The sequence below is a fragment of the Amborella trichopoda genome, chromosome 6, assembly GCF_054954075.1.
Source record: "Amborella trichopoda isolate Santa Cruz 75 chromosome 6, AtrichopodaSantaCruz75HAP2 v2.0, whole genome shotgun sequence".
NCBI classification, from domain to species: domain Eukaryota; kingdom Viridiplantae; phylum Streptophyta; class Magnoliopsida; order Amborellales; family Amborellaceae; genus Amborella; species Amborella trichopoda.
Window position 1 is genome coordinate 12,920,822 of NC_142341.1, and position 21,398 is coordinate 12,942,219.

Here is a 21,398-nt window from a genome sequence, read left to right on the forward strand (position 1 = left end):
AGGAGGTTCACCCATACAAATTCTGTAATGTGTACCAATCGAAAACCCGGATTGGCGACTTTGATCGGCCTTCCCGAAAACTGATTTGGATAGGAGAAGGGGAAGAATCCACTTAAAAAATTCAAAAATTATAGAAGTAATACTTTTTGTATTTTTAAGTAAAATGGAGATAAAGCATTGTTAATTTTAAGAATATGTGAATATTGAATATTATTTTTGTTTGTACGCCTCTTGACCATTGAATATTTTTACGGTCGTTTTAAAGGATCGCATTTCTACGATTTGCGGTCCAAAGGTGTAAAGCATCCATTTTGAAGACCATAAAATAAATAAGTAGAACTAAAGTCTAAATGTTTTTTAATATAATTATTATTTTTAATTTTCAATTTTATTTTTTTATATTCATGATTTTCATATTAAAGATTATACATTCTTTAAAATTTAGGATCAAATTATATTTAAAAAATTTATTTATTACCAAGCCTGCATTTCTACACTACGAAAGCTCTGCTTAGAGTTCCTAATTCCTATTGAAAATAATTTCTTTTTTAAAAAAAGGGACTCCACAAACATTATAACTTGGAGTACCGGCAAAGCTCATATACCATAAAAGTTAGACTAAAATTTTTATGAGATATTGGATATTCTCAAAACTATAACCACTGAAATCCACCATTGCTAAAGGGAGCCTAATGTTGAGGCTTATTGTTTTGCAAAAACAATACACCAATCTTCATTGGTGATTACTTCCTCCCAATGAATCCAGTGAATTTATATGCATCTTGTAACTTGGTTTTTTTTTAATAAGAATTTTTTTGGTAACATTCAATAATAATTTTCTCTTTAAAAAATTGGAGTTGGCAATTGAAATGTCTCCGTACCTCTCACCAAGGAACTATGGCGGTTTATAAAGAAGGTGGTCTCCTTGCGTCAAAGGAAGAACCCAAATACCTATTTTCTAATTTTATTAATTATTTACTTTCAAGTAGATCAAGGAATGAGACACTTTTTTAATGTTTTAAATTTTTAATTATGAGTTTTCATAATAAAATTTTTAGGCTAAGGGTTAGAATTTTTAATTGCAAATTTATTTTATTAAATATCCTTAATAGAAGGCTCATAAGGTTTTATAGAAGACTTTTTTAAAAAAAAAATTTCATTTTTAAATAAGGACATTTTCCTCATTTTCTAATTTTCTATTGCAGTGTTTTACAATTTAAAAATAATTTATGCCAAGGGAGGATTTTGAAAAATAAATTATAATCTATACCATACCACTAGAAAGAAAAAAACATTTAGTTGCGAGTTAAAAATATTTTCGATTTTTACAATTTAAAAACACTTAAATGCATAAGGAAGGAGCTTCCGATAAAAATTCGGCTAGAGGGAGGAGCTCACTGTGTTTGTAAGAGGGAGAGCGAGAAAGGAGTTGTTAGGCGACGTCTTACCTTTCGTCTTAATTAATTTATTTAAAACGCCTCTATCATGTGTATGAGGTGTTGTGTAATTAACCACTTTTAACACATGAAAACCACGTCCGCTAAAGGACGTGGCGGCGCTGCAAAAGCTTAAGGTAAAAGCTTTTAAAAATAGTGATGGTCCCTAAGGACCATCATGCTGATATGGAATTGACTTCATTATCTTGAAAAGTAATCCATTCTTTTTTAAAAATGAAATGAAATAATTACTTCTGCTTATTATCATGAATTTTAGGAGCGATAAATTTTACACGCAAGCGACCCCATTATTTTGAAAAATACTCTTTTTAATAAAATTGTAATATTTTATCTATGTTAGAAATTTTAAATGCTGTAAATTATTAGAAATAAATTTATTTATTTTTCTTGGCTATTGTTAGAGAATTTTAGATACTGCAAAATTATTAGAAATAAATGTGATATTTCTGCTTTTAGTAAAATTGTGATATTTCTTCCTACTATTTTTTAATATTTAGACATTGTAAAATTCATGTGCAAATGGCTGCCTTATTATTTGAAAACTGATATTTTTGCATTTGATAATAGCATTGTCTGTGAAATGTTTATTTACAAATTGACATCCCATAAATTGTGATAATTCTGTATTCTTGAACTTCTATAAGAGTTTTTTTTATACATATTAGATTGACAATTATGCTAAAATGTCTTTACGAACTGCTACCTTTCTAAATTTGAGCCCAAAATATTTGACTGGTTATTTTTGAAATGTTATTGAAATTGATTGTTATTAATGGTTTCAGTGAAATTCATATTAATAATTTCAGTGATATGTTGAGTACATGATATTGCTGCTTTCGAATGTTTAAAGAGATTTAAAAATACTTTAAGTATGCAAGTGGACTCATCCGGTTTGCCGGTGAGGTATAAATGGACCTATCTGGTACGTCTTAGGGATTAAGTGGACTCATCAGGTACGCCGATGAGGTATAAGTGGACCTGCAGGGATTAAGTGGACCTATTTGGGACGCCGATAGGGATTAAGTAGACCCATCAGGACGCTGATGGGGTATATAGGTGACCTAATTGGGACGCCAGTAGGGTATTTTGTGAAATCTTTTGAATTATGCACTGACGTTAAAATGTTATACGCATTTCAATTATTCGAATTATACTTAATTATACATTTTTTAAAGTGAAACTGTTGATGCATTTCTTTTAATAGGTCTCCTTTTTGAAAATATTGATATCTTTCAACCATGATTATTTTTAGGATTATGATGATCACTTACCGAGTAGCCAAACTCATCAAATTATGGTAAACATTTTTTCAACATAACTGCGGTTTCATTTTGAGTGCTCGTCAGGATCAACTCTGAAAGATATTGTAGTTGTGCTTAAACTTTCTTTTGTTACTTTGTAAGAATTCGCCACTGTAAATTTGTCCTATCAAGAGATGTATATATGTTTTGACGGTCACATCTCAGGAATTTCAGTATTGTAAATTCTTGGGGCGTGACACTTAGTCTCTAGCTTGTACATGGCTGTACCCAGAATCAATTTCCACCTAATTCAACGTCAGCTTTTGATTTAAACCATTTCTCGATTTTAAATGCGCTTCCAATAATTTTGTTATTTTGTGAATGGAAAATTGTTTCATCTGGGCTGAACTGCATTTCTACATATGCGGTCCAGAAAGTGTAAAGCATCTATCTTAAAAATGGGTGGATGCAAGTAGGTGTTCCATCTAAAACAATGGAAACTAACGGTCCAAATGTTTTCTTACTAGAATTATTATTTTTAATTTTTAAAATTTATTTATTTTTTCATATTCATGATCTCCATGTTAGAGATTAAATGTCCTTAAAAATTAAGCTTTAAAATCCATCTCAAAAGTAGATTTATTAAGAGGCCCGCATTTCTACATATGTAGGCTTGGCTGCATAGAAACCAAGTCCTTTATGAATATAGGACAAATAATTTTGTTATTTCAAGGGTAAGGTTTGTATTAGGTTTCAACTTTATACTATTAAAGCATATCAAAACTATGCTGAAAATGCAGGTTTGGTACCACAAAGTCTTACAATGATATGAAAATCTATTGTTGCTCCCAATTATAAATTTTACATTTTTAGAAATGGTGACAATCAATCAAATCTATAAACACTTGAAAATCCTAAAAATAGACAATTCAGATAATATGTTAAAAGAAAAACACTATTTTAGTATTAGAAATCCCCTTTTTCAAGTTTATGAATCTCGAGGTCAAGGTCGAGATGATCGATTTAAGAGTTTTCCAACATAAGAACAACTTTCTCTAGTTGGTTTTTTAGGGCCACTTTACTCGTACACCATAACGTTTACACATTATATAAACTTTTTCCTTATTTCAAAGCTCAATGGGAGGCTCCCATGGGGAAAAAGGAAAGAGAATGAGAGGCACTAATATATAAAATAGGGCACTAGAAAAAAATAGGGCGGCATGGGCATCGGCTGCCTTCAATAATAAAATTCCAAAAATATAAAAATAAAAAACACAAATATTTTAAAAGAGGAGGGTGGGCCACTCTATCACCGCTCTTTTTAATAAAAAAAATCTAAATTTTTAAATGAAGAAAATTATTAGAAACTAAGAACAAGAAAATCCTCCAGTGTGAGTTCCTTGCCCGAGGGAGCCAAATATATTTTTTGCTCTAGTAGGGGCATAATATAAGCGCTCACTAATAATTGGAAAAGATTTTATACCCAAAGACAAATGGAAAATATTACACACATTTGGGAGTACAACTAAAATTACCCATGGGCATCAACCTACACAGGGAGTTTTAATACTATTCATCCTAGGATCAACTTTCAAAAGAAGGAAAGAAAAAATAATAAAATTGAAATCTCACCTCAAAAATGGATCATTCTGTGTTCTATCCATTGGTAAATCCACTGTTGCATTGAGAAGACGGTGAGATCGAAAGTTTCCAAGAACTCAATAAACTTTTTTTTTTCTTTTTCTCTTTTTCCTTTGTGAAATTTTTCAGCTGACAGATCAATGTGATGTCCTGCAAAATTGCAAACTAGGTATTCTCCACTCCTACTGGGATACGCCATACACGCCGATTAGCAAAAATGAGGTGAAAATTTTAAAACCATGAATTTCCATAAGCTAACGTACCGACATATGGCATTATAGTATTAATGAGGTGAACAATCTGAAACCCTGCATTTCTCTAAGCTAACTCACCAACACATGCCATTCTTTGCAGTGAGATGATTTCTGAGCGGCAGCACAATCTGAAAAGACATAATCTTTTCCCACTTGTGCATGAAGGCATTTCTTGTGTACTTGAAGCATTATGCAGGAAAAGGAATTCAATGAATGATGAATTGATGATATAACAGCTCAAATATCTTAGAACAGCACCCATTGCCTCAGGCATCGTTACACTACTACTATGGGCCCTCATTGAGCCCCTGGTACGTTAAAAAAAAGAAGAAAAGAGACCACCACCAGAAACAAGAGAGAACCACCCCAAAATTTGATATAAGACGCGAACGAACAGGACTACAGCTACTTTCATATGGATCAGGAAGCAACTCGTAAATAATACAACACCATTCAACACTCAAAACTCCTATATCCAAGACTAGAATGCGAGAAACTTGGGACCCTCATCTGGCCTCAATCCCCGACCTTACCACCACACCACCAACACCACTACTGACACATGCAAAAAAGTAATCGAAAGTTTTCCCGGCACCAAAGAGCTGAAGCTAAAAACAAACATCCACAGCTTGGCTCCCAAGGGCGCAAAGAAAGACTCTCCCTCTCTCTCTCTCATCAAACAGCCCCAGCCGGCCGCAACTCCTGTCTCACATCTGCCGACTGCTCAAAGTACTCCTGGAGGGCAATTGTTTCCACCGGGATCCTCTTCATGCTCCGTATAGCCTCCACTGTTGCCAGTGCCCCCGCCACTGTTGTGATAATTGGTACTTTGTAAGCAAGTGCCATCCTCCTCAATTGCCTCCCATCAATCTGGTCCAAGTCATCCCCCGAGCTAGTAATGACCATCACATGGATTTGCCCATTTGCAATCATATCCCCCGCATGAGGCCTCCCTTCATGCAATTTGAGCACACGATCAACTGGAACCCCCTCCAACTCAAGCATCCCTGCAGTGCCTGAAGTGGCCACAATACGAAACCCTAATCCCACAAAACCACGAGCTATGGCCCCCAAATGGGGTTTTGTTAGGTCGTTAAAGCTCAAGAAAACGACCCCTGAGAGGGGGAGCCTTTGGCCAGCAGCTATTTGCGCCTTTGCGAAGGCCATTGGGAAGTCAAAGTCGATCCCCATGACCTCACCAGTGCTTCGCATCTCAGGGCCAAGGAGGACATCGCAGCCTTGGAACTTTTCAAAGGGGAGAACGGCCTCCTTTACAGAGACATGACGGGGTAAGACCTCGTGGGTGAAGTCGAGGTTTTTGAGGGATAGACCTGACATGAGAAGGGAGGCGTACTTGGCGAGGGGGTGCCCAATGGCTTTGGAGACGAAGGGGACAGTGCGTGAGGCTCGGGGGTTTGCCTCCAAGAGGAACACGTCCCCGGAGGCTGTTATAGCATACTGACAGTTCATCAGGCCGCAAACCTGCATGAGCAAAAACATTACAAAGAATACGATACCCTTTAAGTAATGAATGAACATTTTTTTTATAGTTGAAATACACATACACATGCACAACACCCTCACAGACACAACACACACACACACACACACACACACACACACAAACACACACATATAGGGTTTATCTACAATATACCACACTAATGGTGAACTTAGAACTGTTTACTTAGAAAGTTTTGACAACTAATTTTCCTATAAATATAAAAATTATAATAACAATAACTTCTTTGAAATTTAAAAAAAAAGACAAATATGTAATTTTTTTAAAAAAATTACACTCAAATTCATTATTCAAAAAATCAAACGAATTTTTTTAAAATTTGAAATTGAGTTTTGGATGGATTTTGAGAGGAGAAAATTCCCTTCCTAAAATACATGTACCATGTATAATCAAAAGTCATTTTTTAGTATATAAGGGAATTTTGTAGTCAAAAGTTTTGGAATAGTATTATCAAACAAAAAAAATTGTTTTGGAATACTAATCTAGGTTCACCCTGAGCCGACCCCAAATAGCTGAGATAAGGCTCGGATGATGATGATCATGAATCTAAGTTCACCATGAGTGTTATAAATTCAAAAGTCTTATTTTTCCTTATGTTTGGTGCTTAATTCATCAAGAAAAAGAAGTATACATTAAGTTGTAATTCAGTAGTACGTAAGAATATGCATAAGAAGATGCACAGAAAGCAAAAAAGAGCCATATAGAGAATTAGAAAGAAAAACCAAGAAAGTAGGAGGTTAGATTAGCCTACAACCAAATAATCTCTTAGACCAAGAACGTAAGATATTCAAGCCCACTCCTTAGCTAATCAATCAGTAACATCATCAGCATATACAAGGATTTAGCCTTAAGATTTCTTTTTTCCTTTTTTATGAAAGTTTGTTTTCATAATTGAACACATTAATTCATAGATATGTTTTCTAAAGTGTATGTTGCATGTCTTATTCTTCTTCACCACACCAATCCTATGAGATACAGCTTCTTTAATCATTCTTCCACACCACCATATTGAACATTCTCAATCACTATGTATAGCTTATGTCCCATAGCTCCTTGGATATCAGTCCGCACTACCTACAATACTGACTAGATTGGAGCAGTCTTTAGCCACATGCATACACCATATCACTTTGAAAGACCAGCAGTCATTAGCCACAATGAGTAAAACACAGACAGACAGAGAAAGAGAGAGTGGTTTGAATGCGAATAGCAAGCTATTATTAGAGCTGTCAAGTTGATCTTTGCTCATTTCAACTGAAAGTATTTTTTTTTAATGAAGTAACTGAAAGTGTTGATGTACAAAAAAGAAAATGACCAAACTAAATAAATGTTTTTTGTAACTTCCGCAGAAAACACCTAGAGTTCAACATTCTATCAAAAGCGGTATTTCAAATATTGCAATCAGGACCGGGAATCGTCCAATCGAGATCGGGAATCACTCAAGAACATTCCAATTCTTGGCTGAATAAGTGATTTATCAAGTATATGTTATATAGTATTGATAACAATTACTAAACTGCTCAAAGAGCGCTCTGACTAGCACCTCCCAACCTTTTGCAACAAGTTTGGGGCCCAATAAGCTATATGTTTAGATTTTTGTTTTATTTTTTTAAGTATTTCTCAGATCACCGATCAAGATCAGATCGTCTATCCAGACTGATAGAGATCGGCGATATGGCGATCTGATACAGGATTGGTCGAAGGACGATCCACCCCACTGATCTGTGTTTTTTTAAACACAGATCAAAAGAATCAATCAGAAAAGGCAAAAATGCATTTTTCTTCTTGGATTTTTTATTTTGATTTTTTGCTTTTGATAGTGATAAGTAACACATTGATTAACTAAAGTTATTTCAAATGCAGAATTTCATATGACATTAAGCAACTATGTTTAAAAAATCGGCCACCCAACCACTTGGGTAGGCTGTCCAGTATTGTGTTAAGCAATTTTAGTGAGTATTGTGTTATGTTATGCTTTTTATCATTTTCTTGTTTTTATTTTTGAAGTTTGGATTTACATTTATGATAAAACTTTATGTTAGTTTTTTTTTAAAGGGTTTTCTATTTTGTGATTATAACATATTTTTGGCTATATTTGGCTTTGTTTCTAATTTATAATGCAAATTTGAAATTTGAAATTTGAAATTTGAAAACCAACCCACAAAACCCCCCTCCCCCTTTCCTCTCTTTTCTTCTTTCTCCTCTGCCCACCAGGCCATTGGAAACCCTAACTGCCCGGGCTGCCGCCCCTGTCTTCTTGAACATTGTAAAGCAAAACTTCAGTTCAACTCAGCTGCCAGGTAAGGTAAAATGGCCAACATGTAGATTCTCCATCTACCCATTCAAAGCGTCAAAAAATATGATAAACTTCTAAAGCGGAAACAAACTCTAAATCTAAATCCAGCAGTGTAAGTCATATAGACTTCACGAAACATTTCCAGCATAAAAGATACAGTCATACCTGGAGACGTCTAGCTAACTTCTTAGTCCAAGTCCTGATGGTTTCCAGGCACTTAGGTTGCACTGTCTTTGTAGGGAGTGAGCATGCTGAGTCACCGGAGTGCACCCCTGCCTGCTCAATGTGCTCCATTATACCCCCAATCACCACATTACCATCCAAATCCGACAAAGAATCAACATCAATCTCACAAGCATCTGATAAGTACCTATCAACCAACACAGGCCTCTCAGGGTCCACCTCCACTGCATTTTCGAGGTACCGAGCAAGCTTCTCATCACTATACACTATTTCCATGGCCCGCCCGCCAAGAACATAAGAGGGCCTGACCACAACTGGGTACCCAACTTTTCTTGCAATCTCTAAAGCATCAGCTTCACTCTTTGCTATCCCCCCTTTCGGTTGCTCGATTCCAAGCTCATTAAGGATGGCATTGAATCGTTCTCGGTCTTCAGCTGCGTCTATGGAGTCAGGGGATGTGCCCCAAATGCGAATTGGGCCTAGATTACTTGCGGCCATGGGTTTGTGATGGTCCAAGAAGTGTTGTATCGGGAGGGCAAGCTTAAGTGGGGTCTGGCCCCCAAACTGAACGATGATCCCATCAGGACGCTCGAGGTCGATGACATTGAGGACGTCCTCAACTGTGAGGGGCTCGAAGTAGAGGCGGTCACTGGTGTCATAGTCAGTTGAGACCGTCTCTGGGTTTGAGTTCATCATTATGGTTTCATAACCAGCTGCCTGCACCATGCACATGACAACACATGAGTTATCACCTTAGTACAACGCTTGGAATTTCAACAAAAATATCTTAAGGGAAAAGAGGGAGAGGCAAAGAAACTATTAAATAGATTTCAGCCAATATTATTGAGCGGGTATTAGGAGCTAACATGTCCAGATCTTATTCCTGAATTTTTCTTCTTTATTGGTAAAAGTTCCTTCCATGGGCACCTAGGCGGCACCTCAAGGCAGATGGGAGCTTAGGCGCCTTGCCTAAAGCATAGCTCAACCTTCAAAAGGAGAGAGGTGAACCCACCTAGGTGGGCCAACCCTAGGTGAAAGCCTAGGTGTGCCCCCCTTGGGCTGCCAGTGGCCTGAGGGCAAAAAATGCCCTTGGGCCATGGGCATTTTCATAGCCAGGCCCGCTATGTGGAAAAAGACATTGGCGGGTTATTCCAAACTCCCTTTTGCTCATTAGACTAGTTTTCTTTCTTCTCTTTTCTTTTTTCCTTTCCAAAGTTTCATTTTCTTAAAAAAAATTTAAGATTAAGAAAAGGAAAAAATCTTTGAGAAATCAATCAACTGCAAATTTTTTGTATTTGATGCTTTGTAGCCAGCCCTACCTTGGCTGCCCACCGGAAATTGCGATTAAGTAAGATTTGGTAAAAAATGGAAGCAATGCCCTCATTTTTTTGATTTAAATATGGCATATTGGAGAATATTTGCCACTAAATAGTTCATAAATCAGCCTATGTTTCAAATTCCGGTAGCCGTCACAGCCTCAAGGGATGGTATGCATCCACACCAACCATTCATATTGATGTTAGGCGAGTAGATTCTGCCTTATGCAGTGAACATCAAACAACTTGAAAAAAAGCATAAAAGGACAATAATGGAACCCGATATAAAGAAACACTAACCTGAAGAGCAAAAGATGCATGACAACAGCAATAATCAAACTCAATACCCTGTCCAATACGGTTTGGTCCACCACCCAATATCAACACCTTCTTCTTCTTAGTGGGGGCAGACTCACAATCATAATCATATGATGAATACATATAAGGTGTATCAGCTTCAAACTCTGCAGCACAAGTATCAACTCTCTTATACACTGGAGTCACACCCAAAGACAATCTCCTAACACGTACATCTCTCTCGGTGGATGATGTTGCATTGGCAATCTGTCTATCACTGAAACCCCTCTTCTTTACTTCATAAAAATCTTCTTTGGTGAGTTGAGACAAGTTTGTGGCTGAAAGGAACATTTCAACATCCAAGAGCTCTCTAAGCTGCGAAAGAAACCATGGGTCAATAAGGGTGAGCTCATGAATCTGTTCAACCCGCATTCCCTTCTTCATCGCTGCATATATTGCATGAATTCGATCTGCATTAGGAACGCGAAGGCTATACTTGAGTTGTTCCCAATCCCAGTCCAATTCCTTAGCAGGCTCACAACCCCACCCTGGATGTCCTGTCTCTAGTGATCTAACCGCCTTCTGAAATGATTCTTGAAATGTACGACCTAAAGCCATTGACTCACCGACTGACTTCATCTGGGTTGTCAGTATCGGTTGAGAACCTGGGAACTTCTCAAATGCAAACCGAGGTATCTGCAAAAATACAGTGGGCAATCTCAAATCTGAGCATTCTTGGCAAAACAGATAACTGCAGATTTGTAATACTAACCTAAAATCATTGTTAGAGTGCCAAACTTCAGTAAGTTCATTCCTTGGAAATGGGTAATTTCATTAATTACAGTAAATTTGAGCATTATGGTCAATGTGGAGAAATCAGGTAAACCACAATCACTGCTAAAATATCAAACAATGCTTTCATAATGGTCACAAGTATGGTGGGTGTCACGGGGTCACTTTTTGCGCATTCCACCCGTGCGGTGTCTAGCCCTGATCCGCACTCAGTCCAAGGCTAGACCAGCCTCCACACACGATCACACAATCTAGAGGTGGGTGTTAGAGGAAAACAAACCACACAGCACATACACAAAGATAGCAAAGGGGCCTCAGCCCAATTTTACTAAACAGTCTAAATGTGTACAAGCCACTGTTCTCCTTTCACCAAGGCCGGGCAAGGGGTTTTATAGCCCCACCACACATTTTGAAACCACAACAGGTGGAGCCCATGCACCACGCCATGGGCAGCTGGCTGCCCACCAGTCGTCCACCTCACAATCGGTTGGGGCCGAGGCCTCGGCCTCGGCCACGTCTGGCGTGAGACTCTCACGCCCCATCCTGCGCGCTAGCTCGGCACAACCGCCCGAATGTGCAAGCCCTACATCTCACGTCCATCCGCGCGCCTCATGTGCCAGATCATCACGCCTCGCCCGCGTGCTCGTCCCGAGTCTCACGCTCCGTCTGCGTGCTGCAACGTCCAGCAAGTCACGCCCCGTCCGCATGCTCATCCCGCGTCTCACGCCTCGTCTGCGAGCTACAAACGTCCTGCAACTCACGCCATGTCCGCGTGCTCCACCATCAAGTCGGCCTAGCCATCTGAGCGCTCGTTGGGTCATCACGACCTGCCTGAGTCGTCACACCCGGCTCGCACATACCTGACCCACTTGACCAAGTCTCACCAAGTCGAGCCCTCTAGTTATCCCGGTCTTGAGGCCTCTGCCACGTCGGGGCAAGACCGAGTCTTGCGCCCTGGTCTTCAGCCTCCAAACATGGCATCCTGCCACATCGCCCACTAAGGTTGGTTTGAATTCGAATGGGATGCCTTCCCACTCATACACCCACTCAACCCTCAATCCACCTTCTACAAGGGCACCGCACCTTCCCAGCCACAGGTGCACGGCTCGTCCTTGTGCAAGGTCCACCTGACCAAGCCACCACGTTGAGCCCTCTGCTTGTTTGCACCATCTCGAACACACGTACCTGCCCAGCCGCAGGTACATGGCTCACCTAGGCCCATGGTCCACTTGACCATGTTCACCAGGTCTAGTCCCCTAGTTGAGCCCACTCCAAGCCGCCACAGGTGTCTGCCCACCTAGACAGAGCCTTGTCCATTGCTAGCCACCCATGACACAAGGTTCTCCCACTCCCCTCAATTATAGGAGTAGTATCAAAATCCCTAGTCCTGAGGCATGTCTGCTCCTAGAGCCCAACTAGCACAACTTAGTCTTCGGCAGCACAAGCCTTAGACCAAGGTCGTGCAGCCCCACAAAGCTGCCCCACGTGCATACCCAGCCCCTCCAGGCTGATCCATACACCTCCTCAGCCCCCTAGGCTGAGTTGAACTACCCAAGCCGACTTGCACCATGCATCTGTCGCAGCTTTAGCAGTCGTACTTGCACCATGCATCTGTCGCACCTTCAACAGTCTTACTTGCATCAGACGCCTGCACCAAGCTGTCTTCACCCACACGCACAGGTTGCCTAGGCTTGGCATGCCTCTTGCACTTACCACTCCTCCTCGCATCCTTGAGCACAAGGCTGCCTGCCTGCCTAGCTGCAGGCCTTGCTTTTACCTCACAGCCAGGCTGCATGCACCCTGTGCACCCAACTTGGTGCTTAAGGAAAAGGGGCCTGACAAGGCACCCCCACCTAAACTCCGATGTCCTCGTCGGAAGTTTCACCCTTCGCTAGGTCCCCATAAAACCCAACTCAGAGCAAGGTCCATACTCAACAGACTAAGCCTCCGCTTAGCCCACTTGGATAGGTCCACTTGCCCCCAAGCCATTCTCATTCACTTGGCCAATACCGTTTGCTGCCACCAAGCTGAACTCGTCTTGAAGACACCTGCCTCTCCCTAGGTCCCCATAAAACCACAGTTCAAGGCAAAACATCAAGACACTCCACCAAGCCATTGCTCTGCCGACTTGACCAGGTCCATTGCTACCACCAAGTCTCCAGCTCATCTACTTAGCTAGTTCCGTTGTTGCCACCAAGTAGTTAGCCCTCTTGGCCAGGTCCATTGCTGCCGCCAAGATCATGTTTATGCACCAGGTTAGGTCCTTCACTGCCACCGAGTGCAAGGGTCCATGGCCAGTTCCGAGGCTGCCACCACGATCCGTGTCGCCTCCTGCGACATCAAGAGGACAGCTTCCCTCCAGCCTACTCGCAAGTCGACCAACGCCTGCGATACTCATGCCGGTTGCCGAACTTCCTCTTTATGGCACCACTAGGGCAAGGTTGATCACACCTTCCACTAGCCGATGATGTCTTACCCTCCGATGAGTCAAAGGGTATCTCCCACCGAATAGATGAGTCAGATGATGTTTCCATCTAACCCACCCTCACCACCGATGGGGCTCGCTTGATGGCTCCACTTGAGTCATCACTGGACTCCTCTGAGTCCAACTCCTCTACGCGGACGCATAACTTGGTCTCCTCCCAATCTTGTTCCTTGGTCGAACTAAGCTGCATGGCATTCATTAAGTTCAATGAACCCAGCTGCACTTGGGTACCCTCGTCCTCCTGTACAAGGTTCACCGCGTTGAGGGTCTGCTTTTGCAGGCAGTCCCTCACTCGATGGTTGCCTCCGCATCTAAAGTAGCCTCAGAAGGCTTTCCAGGGTGCCTCCTTCTCTTGAGCTACCCCCTTCTGGGTTCTGGTCCACCTATCGCGGGCCATCTTCTCGCCATTCGCCCTCGATGGCCCTCCTTCGCGGTTTGACTCCACTACCCGGTGAAGGTTCAAGTCAGTTAGGCCCTCAGCTGCCGCCATGGCTGTGGGCAAGTCCCACACGCCTTGCCTCCTTAACTCAGCCTGGGCCCAGCTCTGCAGCCCAAACACAAAGTTAAATAGCCGGTCTTCCTCAGACATCGACTGTATGTCGAGCATAAGTGACGCGAACTCGTTCACGTAGTCGCATACTGAGCCCGACTGCCAAAGCTTTCGCAAAGCCTCGCGCGCCACCCAGGCAGCATTGCCTGGCAATAATTACTCCTTCAGTTCCTTCTTCAAGTCTTCCCAAGAGCTCACCTTGGGCCTTGAATCATCAACCACCCGCATCCTCCACCAGAGTTTGGCATCTCCAGCGAGGAACATTGTGCAGACCGCCGCGCGATCCTTCTCATGGGTATGGGCAGCTTCGAAATACTGCTCCATGTCCCATAAGAAGTTCTCGACCACCTTCAAGTTGTGCTGGCCATCAAACACATGAGGCTCTGGCACTCTCACAATACGAGAGTCCAGCCCTCCGCTGATGCTCCCCAAGGCCCTCTTGATCAGCAACAAATCATCTTTCATGGACTCGAGCCATGAGGTGAAAAACTTTGTGAAGGCCTTGACATCGTCTATGAGCTCTCCCATACGAGCATCACAAACTCCGCAGCGTTCCTCCACCGCACCGAATCGGACCTCCAAGACAGCAAGGTTTACACCCAACCCTCCATCTTGGCCTCCTTGGGTAAGTTCCTCCAATCTCATCTCTAGATTTCCCACATGCTCACACAGGTCGGCCATCCCACCAACCATGCATAAAGCCTGCTATGATACCAGTTGTCACGGGGTCACTTTTTTCGCATTCCACCCATGCAGCATCAAGCCCTGATCCATATTAAATCCAAGGCTAGACCAGCCTCCACACACAATCACACAATCTAGAGCTGGGGGTTAGAGGAAAAGAAACCACAAGCCCAATTTTACGAAACAGTCTAAATGTGTACAAGCCACGATTCTCCTTTCACTAAGGCCAGGCAAGGGGTTTTATAGCCCCCCCATACATTTTGAAACCACAACACGTGAAGCTCACGCACCACGCCCTGGGCAGCTGGCTGTCCACCAGCAGTCCACCTCACAATCGATTAGGGCCGAGGCCTCAGCCTCGGCCACGTCTAGCGTGAGACCTAGTCTCAGGCCCCATCCCGCGTGCCTCGCGCGCCAGCTCTGCACAACCGCCCATTGTGCCAACCTCGCATCTAACGCCCATCACCCGCGTCTCGCACGCCAGCTCGTCACGCCTTGCCCGCGTGCTTGTCCTGCTTTCACTCTCCGCCTGCGTGCTACAACGTCCCACAAGTCACGCCCCGTCCTCGTGCTCGTCCCGCGTCTCACGCCCTGTCCGCGTGTTGCAACGTCTTGCAACTCACGCCCCATCTGCGTGCTCCACCGTCAAGTCAGCCTGGCCATCTGAGCGCTCATTGGGTCGTCACGACCTGCCTGAGTCGTCACACCCGACTCGAACATATCTGACCCACCTGACCAAGTCTCACCAGGTCAAGCCCTCTGGCTATCCTAGTCTTGTGGCCTTTGCCATGTCGGGGGAAGACCGAGTCTTGTACCCTGGTCTTCGGCCTCAAAACATGTGGATCCTACCACATCACCCAATAAGGTCGGTTTGAATTCAAATGGGACACCTTCCCACTCAGGCACCCACTCAACCCTCAGCCCACCTTCTGCAAGGGCACACGCACCTGCCCAACCACAGGTGCACGGCTCGTCCTTGTGCAAGGTCCACCTGACCAAGTCACCACATCAAGCCCTCTGCTTGTGCACACCTTCTCACACACACATACCTGCCCAGCCACAGGTACACAGCTCACCTAGGCCCATGGTCCACTTGACCATGTTCACCAGGTCGAGTCCCCTAGTTGAGCCCACTGCAAGCCTCTACAGGTGTCTGCCCACCTAGATGGAAGGCTCTCCCACTCCCCTTAATCATAGGAGTAGTATCAAATTCCCTGGTCCTGAGGCGTGTCTGCTCCTAGAACCCAACTAGCACAACTTAGTCTTAGGGAACACAACCCTAAGACCAAGGCAGTGCAGCCCTACCAAGCTGCCCCACGCGCATACCCAGCCCCACCAGGCTGATCCATACACCTCCTCAGCCCCACTAGGCTGATCCACCCAAGTTGAACTACCCAAGTCAACCTACACCCTGCATCTGTCGCACCTTCAGCAGCCTTACTTGCACCAAGCTGTCTTCACCCACATGCACAGGTTGCCTAGGCTTGGCATGCCTCTTACACTTGCCACTCCGCCTCGCATCCTTGCGCACAAGGCTGCCTGCCTAGCCACAGGCCTACCTTTTACCGCACACGCCAGGCTGCACGCACCCTGTGCACTTGGCTGCATGCACCAACTCGGTGCTTAGGGAAAAGGGGCCCAACAGTGGGGAACTGTAGGAAAATATTCAGGAATCCTCACACTTCATAGAGAAGTCATATAGTGAATATTCCCATTTTATGCATGTCAATGCTTACAAAGAGTGTGCTATATGCTATATTCTTATTTTGTATTTTCCCAAAGTCAAAGTCACAAACTATGGAAGCAGCCCTCCCTAACTACCTTCCCCCCCCCTCTCTTTCCTCTTTTTTTTCCTCTTCCCTCCCTCCCTGAGAACATAGAAGCAGTCCTTTCTCTAAGCATCACTATAAGGAACAACATTTCATCGCATGCAAGTAATTTCACCGTTATAGAAAGATCCATTCGCGAGCTGTACTGAGAAGAAGCCATTAAAAAAGAGGCTGCCTTGAGAATAACTAAATGACAATGCAGAAAGTTTATCATTTCAGACCAACATCAAACTCCTTAACAATATCAAATAAGTTGGGGTCTTCCAATATATTATTTTGCTAACCAAGGTGATGCTATTGATGGATAAATAGATTATTCAAAAGCATGGCGTACATACTCATAGGAAAAAAAAAAAGGCAAGAAATAAAACAGCACCATGGTTTATAATACTAAAGATCCATTGAAGACTTCTGTCATTCTAATTCACTATCAGAAAATTGTGGAGGTTAATGTGAAATGAGGGCTTTGTGGGATTCCAACCACAAAATAAGGGAAAAGAGCATGCCTCGATTAGATAAAAAAAAAAACAAACAAATGCGTGAGTGTGTGAAAGGTGTATGTGTGTACGTACATACACATGCATGTTACATATAAAAATATATAAGGGAGTGTGTATATATAAACAGATTATTATATGTCAATGCATGCAAGGACATCTACTACCTGATAACGTGTTTGCCGATCAAACAGTGAGAAGAATATTCCCAAAAAAAAAAAACGATTCAAGATCCAGACAAAACAAAACCAGAAGCATGAAGAAAAGGTAAATGCAACAAGGAATTTCATTATTAAGGCCAAATAAAATTTTATCCTTCTGGATAGTTAGCCAATGTATAATCAGTATGGCATATACACCGCCACCTACATTACATGTGAAAGGAAAATTCTAATCTTTCTTAAAGAAAGATAACTAAATGTTCATCATAGAAAAAACATCATCAACAGCATCAAATCCCCAACAATCAAAAACAAGAAAAGAAAATAAAAGAAATCAACAGTGCCGAATACCCAGACCATTACCAAACATAAGAAAACCTTAATTATTTTGGACAAAAGCAATTAAGTACTATAGTAAACATGACACCTCATAAATAAACTACTATATTGCAAAATATGTTATTATCCATGTCAAGTAAACAATTGTATCAATGGGAAATTCTTCAGTTGCATATACTGGAATTCAAGAAAGAATCAAGTCAAAGTTGTCCCCAAAATTTAGGTCACACAAAAGACAAAATAAGATTACAAAAGCAATATATGAAACATCAGCGATATTCTAAATAAACAGCATGGAAGTAGGAAATAAATAATAGAGACACAGAAAAAAATAAAAAAAGACTTGATCATATTGGGGCACAAGTAATCATCATATCTCTGTTTCTTTCTAGAAGGATACTGTCTTTTCTCTTTTTTGGGATAGGCATCCTTTCTTCTTCTTTTTTTGGAATTTTTTTTTTTTTGGTAATCTTCTATAAGTATGATTCGATCATTATCACAGTTACGTTTGTTTAGACATAAAACTTGGCCACTTCAAAATAAGAACTTTCCCTTTTCCACAATAGAAAGAGAAAAGTTCTAATACCACTAGGAACAAAAGGACATGGTAACTGTCAAGAGAAACCATATTGCCATATGGATATGGCACAGTAAACGAACTACCACATCACACAAAGTTTCATGCACAGATAACATGACTACTGCATTATAGGAAAGGTTTCATATTTACAATACTCTGATATTTCTTCATGACACTTGCACTTGTAACATGCACAAGTAAAGGGCAACATTATATTACACTAATGAATACCCAGAACATCAAAAGTTCCACTCAAACACCAAAAATTGTTCATGATACCATTATAAACGTCAGCAATCCATTGCAGTTTAATTATGTATCAAAAACTTTTCAGAAACATTTCAATTGAAGATAACTTCAAAGAGAACAAAACCAAATGGCAATAAAAATTACAAAATCAATTGCGACATAGACAACTCAAGGCACATCAAAGATCTAGTAACAACTAGTCAACAAATGCAAAGACAAAGCGATAGAAAGAACTATAATGAGAAGTTACCTTAGTCACCACATAGTCTATGGATGGCTCAAAACTAGCAGGAGTTTTCTTAGTAATGTCATTTGGTATCTGATCCAATGTGTACCCAATTGACAACTTAGCAGCCATCTTCGCAATAGGAAAACCAGTGGCCTTCGATGCCAGAGCCGAAGACCTAGACACCCTTGGGTTCATCTCAATCACCATGACCTCCCCATCTTTTGGATTCACAGCAAATTGAACATTTGATCCTCCACATTCCACCCCAATCTCCCTAATTATCGCAATCGAGTAATCCCTAAGTCTTTGATACTCCTTGTCAGTCAAAGTTTGAGCAGGGGCAACTGTGATTGAGTCCCCAGTGTGCACACCCATTGGATCGATGTTCTCGATTGAACAAATAATCACCACATTATCAGCTAAATCCCTCATTACTTCAAGCTCATATTCCTTCCATCCCAACAAAGATTTCTCGACCAGAACCTGAGAAGTCAAGCTAGCAGCAAGACCTGACTTACATATTGCTTCGAACTCCTCACGATTATAAGCAATCCCACCCCCTGTTCCACCAAGGGTGAATGCAGGCCTTATAATAAGAGGGAATTCACCGATAAAGTTGGCAATGTCTAAGCAGTCCTCTAAGGTGGTTCCAATACCAGAGGGTGGGGTCTTTAGCCCAATGTTTGCCATCGCTTGCTTAAACAAGTCTCTATCCTCTGCCTTTTTAATGGCATCAAGCTTAGCCCCAATAAGCTCGACCCCCAATCGATCCAACACACCACTTTCCGCCAAGTTTACGGCAAGATTGAGAGCAGTCTGGCCACCCATGGTTGGAAGAAGGGCATCAGGCCTCTCTTTTGCAAGGACCTGCTCTACTAGTTCTGGGGTCATGGGTGAAATGTAGGTTTTATCAGCCATCTCAGGGTCGGTCATTATAGTTGCAGGGTTTGAGTTTATGAGCACAACTTTATATCCCTCTTCTCGTAAAGCCTTGCATGCTTGAGTACCAGAGTAGTCGAATTCACATGCTTGCCCAATCACTATGGGACCAGCACCCAAGATCATTATCTTCTTGATGTCGGTTCTCTTACCTCTTGGAACCCCATTTTCTGATAATATCTGGAAAGGGTTTGGTTGAAGGGTTTCTAGGTTGCCACCGTTGGACTCAGCGCGAATTTGCAAAGAATCATTGCGTTTTTTCAATGACATTTTGGGGATTTGCGAAACATGGAGTTTTCGAGCAGGGAGGTGTTTTAATCTAGAGTAGAAGAAGATGGGGTTTAGGGGTGATTTGCAGGAGAACCTGTAGTCACATGGTCGAATGCATGTCGCCATTTTTATGCCCTAGAATGATCTCTATACAACAAGAACTGATCTTGGAAGAAAAAGAGTGAATATCACAACGAAAACTGAGGTTTAAAGTATGAAGACCACAATGAAAACCAGGGTTTTACAGATGAGACGATATCAATTGTGGCACCATGAACAGGACTCGGCTGGGTTTGTGATGAAAACAACTGCTAAACCACAACCCAAAGTATGAACATCACAGGAAAAAACAAGGGCTTCACAGATTATTGGAGATCACTTTCAGCACCATGAATCAAGAAAAACACTGGAAAAACCTCGAATGCAAGTAAACCTAGACCAAAATTTTGAGGCAAACCCAGTCTCTGAACCTTTTTTCACGAAAACAAGCCAATATACGCAAGCAATCCAACAAAAAAGCTCTAATTTTCTCGATTATTCCTCAAAAGAGAGAGAACGGATTACCTTAAAACTCCTGAAAAGTTAAGTCAATGGAGCTAGAGCGCCATTTTTAGGTTATTCTCTTATCTTGGAATGATTTTAGGGCAAACCCCTGCACTAAAATTAGCAGTGAACGTAGAGTCATGCTAACCATATAATAACCATCTGAGTAAGGATGAGATTTGTCGTTGCCCTAAACCTTTGCAGACAAATTCTTAATCAGTAAAGTATAGACTTTAACAACTTTTGTAACATTACGGATAATATCTGAGTTAATATCTAAAAATGGGTTAATCTATCACTGCTTATCCTCAATTTGTGGGATGGGGACCAGCTGCCTTTCCCTGGGAACAGGCAAAATGCAGGCCCCCATCGCTTTCTCTGGAAATTCTCTCTCTGTCTAAAGCTCTCTATCTGGATCTTCTTTCTCTCTCTAATACTCTCTCTATGTGGATCTTCTCTCTCTCTCTGGATCCCCTTTCTCTCTCTATATTCTCTCTCTGGATCTTCTTTCTATCTCTAAATGCTCTCTCTTGGATCTTCTTTCTCTCTCTAATGCTCTCTCTTGGATCTCCTTTTTCTCTCTCTATCTTCTTTATCTCTCTATCTGGATCTCCTTTCTCCATGATCTAGTCAAAAGGTTAGATTCCATGCAGGAGCACACTGCTGTATCTTCTTCACCTCTCTATCTGGATCTCCTTACTCCATGATCTAGTCAAAAGGTTAGATTCCATGCAGGAGCACAGTGTTAATTTCTTCCTTGAATAAAATCCAGATTCGTAGGATCCCAATTTTAGGGGATGTAACCTTATAGGCCCAATTACTAAAAACAAAAACTCAAAAGCATATACTCTTGAAAAAATCGGATCCAGAGATTTGAGTAGGAGAGCTTCCTAATTTCTAATTTCTAATTACCAAAAAAACAAAAAAACTTCGATGAGATTTAATAGTTGAAGAACTCAAAATCCAATTTTTTTTCTTTAAGAATAATCACATGGTAATTCTTTGTTGAGTAAGTAGCTCGGGAAGTGTACAATATATGTCCCG

The 21,398-nt window shown here is 41.7% G+C and overlaps 1 protein-coding gene across 1 annotated transcript; it reads right to left on the reverse strand.

The window, feature by feature from the left end:
- Positions 1–4,798: 4,798 nt before the first annotated feature.
- Positions 4,799–20,560, reverse strand: CARB (carbamoyl phosphate synthetase B). Its single transcript, XM_006848349.4, has 4 exons — positions 18,624–20,560; positions 10,211–10,903; positions 8,577–9,311; positions 4,799–6,075 (listed from the first exon to the last, which is right to left on the reverse strand). Exons 1-4 carry the CDS (start codon positions 19,935–19,937, stop codon positions 5,269–5,271), a joined length of 3,549 nt encoding a protein of 1,182 aa, XP_006848412.1. The 5' UTR covers positions 19,938–20,560; the 3' UTR covers positions 4,799–5,268.
- Positions 20,561–21,398: the final 838 nt, after the last annotated feature.